The sequence below is a fragment of the Rhagoletis pomonella genome, unplaced genomic scaffold (genome assembly GCF_013731165.1).
Source record: "Rhagoletis pomonella isolate Grant_MI unplaced genomic scaffold, Rhpom_1.0 Rhpom_scaffold_00008, whole genome shotgun sequence".
NCBI lineage: Eukaryota > Metazoa > Arthropoda > Insecta > Diptera > Tephritidae > Rhagoletis > Rhagoletis pomonella.
This window is the reverse complement of record NW_023458562.1, coordinates 28,126,242-28,129,111: the sequence shown is the minus strand read 5'-3', so window position 1 is coordinate 28,129,111 and position 2,870 is coordinate 28,126,242. Positions and strand designations below refer to the sequence as shown.

The 2,870-nt window shown below is 35.3% G+C and overlaps 2 protein-coding genes across 4 annotated transcripts in view; one reads left to right on the top strand and one right to left on the bottom strand.

The window, feature by feature from the left end:
- LOC118744576 (leucine-rich repeat-containing G-protein coupled receptor 6-like) overlaps nucleotides 1-2,870 on the top strand; it is a 175,025-nt gene that overhangs the window by 68,747 nt on the left and 103,408 nt on the right. The gene's annotated exons all lie outside the window — the stretch shown is intronic.
- On the bottom strand, nucleotides 1,568-2,181 carry LOC118744580. Its single transcript, XM_036477704.1, has 2 exons — nucleotides 2,125-2,181; nucleotides 1,568-2,068 (listed from the first exon to the last, which is right to left on the bottom strand). Exons 1-2 carry the CDS (start codon nucleotides 2,179-2,181, stop codon nucleotides 1,568-1,570), a joined length of 558 nt encoding a protein of 185 aa, XP_036333597.1.

Below are 2,870 nucleotides of genomic sequence, written 5' to 3'. Positions count from 1 at the left end.
TATATGCATTTTGATCAGATTTTAATGAACATTGACTTTGTGAAAAACCAACCGAACATTAAAAAAAAATATATAAAAATAAAAAATACATGATGATCCCGCCAATTAAAGTTCGCTTCGATGCATTGACAAATGTGCTAGCTACATATAACTAGAAGGAACCAACAGATTATTCCCTGTTCTCCATGCTTCCTTCAAGATTCTTAACTATTCAGTGCAGAGCCGTGTAGACAGGACTTAAGCGAGCTGCGCTTTCCAGAGTAGCCTCTCAATTGAATTCCGTTCAAGAGTTTTCAATAGCAATAATCTTCAATGGAGCATACATTGCTGTTTTTTTATCGTTTTTGATTACAACCGAAGCAAGCGTTTGAATTCAAAGCTATGACAGATCCATCCTTTGGAGCCTTGTGAACTAGGTCACATGGGAGTTACACGTATCCAAACAAGTTACCTATTCAGAAAGTGTCTGTCACCATGCTTATAAGACTATTAGCTCCTGATAGAATCACTTTCTTAATACTAAAGCGACCTTTAACAACTCTGAAAATGTTTCTACTTTCTTATCTAGCCCTCTCCAATACGGTATCGGTCTTTAAATTTATGAACGTATTAACCTAATTCTACCACGTTTATCTGAGAGAGTCTCATCTCAACTATCTTTAGGTAAAATACTTTATTTCGGTAAAATTCTTACAACGAATAGATCCATGGAAAAAAGTTTCTCAGGCATTAAGATACTGGGTGCGTATCCATATGACAAATGGTTCGGAGATTATTCCCTTCACCCACATTGTGACCTGTGCGGTACCACAGCAAAAAATAAAACTACTTACTTTTTTCACGGCACTCTTTTATCGCCACTGGTGCCTCACAGCACTAGTTAACGTGAGATACCATGGCTCTTTCCTAACCAAGCCGATCCGGACACAATACTCTTGAAAGTCATTTTAGTCAAATCCAAAATACTTCATCTTTCCTTTCTATCAAAAAACAAAAACCAATCAAAACTAACAAATAATAAATACATATTTTTACAGAGTTTGGAAAGAACGATTAAAAGTTTTCATGGATTTCCCATTTTCGGAAAAATTTCCGGGATTAATATGCGACGTGCATATAAATCATCCAGTTAGAATATCTTCAACCTCCTTCGTTTTTCCACGTACATACATATATTAGAATAGCCTAAGTTAGGTAAGATAGGTTTATATGGAACTCCACAACTTAGCTTTTCGAAGATATTTCCCTTAAAAACTGTTTAAATAATTCTGACTTTTAACTGCAATTTCGCATCGATACCATAGCTCCAATGATCTAGTGGTGCTAGTGCGTCCATGAGAGTGTTGATTGGAACTACAAATTCTTAATTTCATCAGCTAGAATATCTACTTAATTTTTTTTTAACCATGTTTAATGTATGCTCACATTCATTTTAATTTCTAAAAAAACCTGAGTTATTTGCCGCAAACATTTTACAATTTTTATTAAAAATATCACCTTACATTTAATAGCTAACAAACTTCACAACTACAGTCAATGTTATTTCGATGTCTATTATCTCCAGCGCTCATTCACGATCTTCTACGAGCATACGTATTACATAGCCACCAATATTTACCCCGTCTTTGAAAAATTTTACCACTGATTTTATAATGCCACGCGGTATTTGATTTGGCAAAGAGGCTGTGTCGAAGTCCAGATTCTTTATGTAGTATTCACCTTTCGGTATAGGACAAAGACCCTCCTCAGGCACAAAAGGGAAATTGGTGTGTTCCCCCTGAATAATCGACGGCTGCACCTCTTTGGTATACAAATCTCTAAGACCCTCACAAACGCCGGTGCGCGGCACACCCATAGGCAACAGCCTGAATTGATCATCGCCCAGTGGAGAGGTGAACACCTCTACTTGAAATGTATAGTGCTGACTAGTCATGTCTTCGTTCAATGATATGGTGCCATTAATTAGACGTTGTCGTCCAACGAGTTTCAATTCACAATGATAGATGGTCTGCACGTCGCCACTAAAACATTCGACAGCTTCATTTTTCACAGTATACGATTGCTCAGCCTAAAATTATTTTTCGTAAATTATAGTCTTGTTCATAAATTTCTTCAAAACTTTACCTTAGATAATCCACTTAGCGCAAAAAGGACAACAATTGCGAACGCAGAGTACTGCATGCCAAGTGAGGTTAGTTGGCGACGCTATTGGGAATTTTCATAAAAATATTTTTCGCGAATTTTGTTCGCCCGGTATTTATAGGTTGATATTAGAAGCGATCAACTGAAATCGTTGATAGTGCCATAACATGAAAATGGCGTTTATATTTTTCATGTAATTTTAATTGAGTTGCAAATATATATTTATGAATACGGCGTACTTTGACTACATACATATAAGTATGTATGTAATATTTTTATATTGCTACTACAATCAAAGTACATTCCCTAACATCAGAGTAACATCAGATATTCCCTAACATCAGATATTGAAAAAAGGCTGGTAAAAAAATAACTTTTCAAACTCCAAGAGCGGTTTAACAAACTCTTATTAAAAAATGTGTACATTACAAATTAACAAAACATAAATTTGTGTAAATCTATGAGAAACGATGAAACCCGCAAGTGGCGGCAGAGGATAAAAAAAGGAACAGTCCAGCGCCTCTAAATTTAAACGTAGAATACGTGGTATGGTTAAGAGCATATCCACGTCAAAAACGAAAGCACACACTAAAACAAATATCGATAACAAAAGCGATTATAATATCGATAGCAAAATCAATAAAAACATCGATAAAAATATCGATGAAAATATCGATATCAAAATCGATAATAATATCGATAGCGAAATCGATAATAATATCGATAGC

Coding starts and splice junctions, on each gene's coding strand:
- LOC118744580 (XM_036477704.1), bottom strand. CDS start 2,181: ATGCAGTACTCTGCGTTCGCAATTGTTGTCCTTTTTGCGCTAAGTGGA. Junction 2,069..2,124: donor CGCTAAGTGGATTATCTAAG/GTAAAGTTTTGA, acceptor AAATAATTTTAG/GCTGAGCAATCGTATACTGT.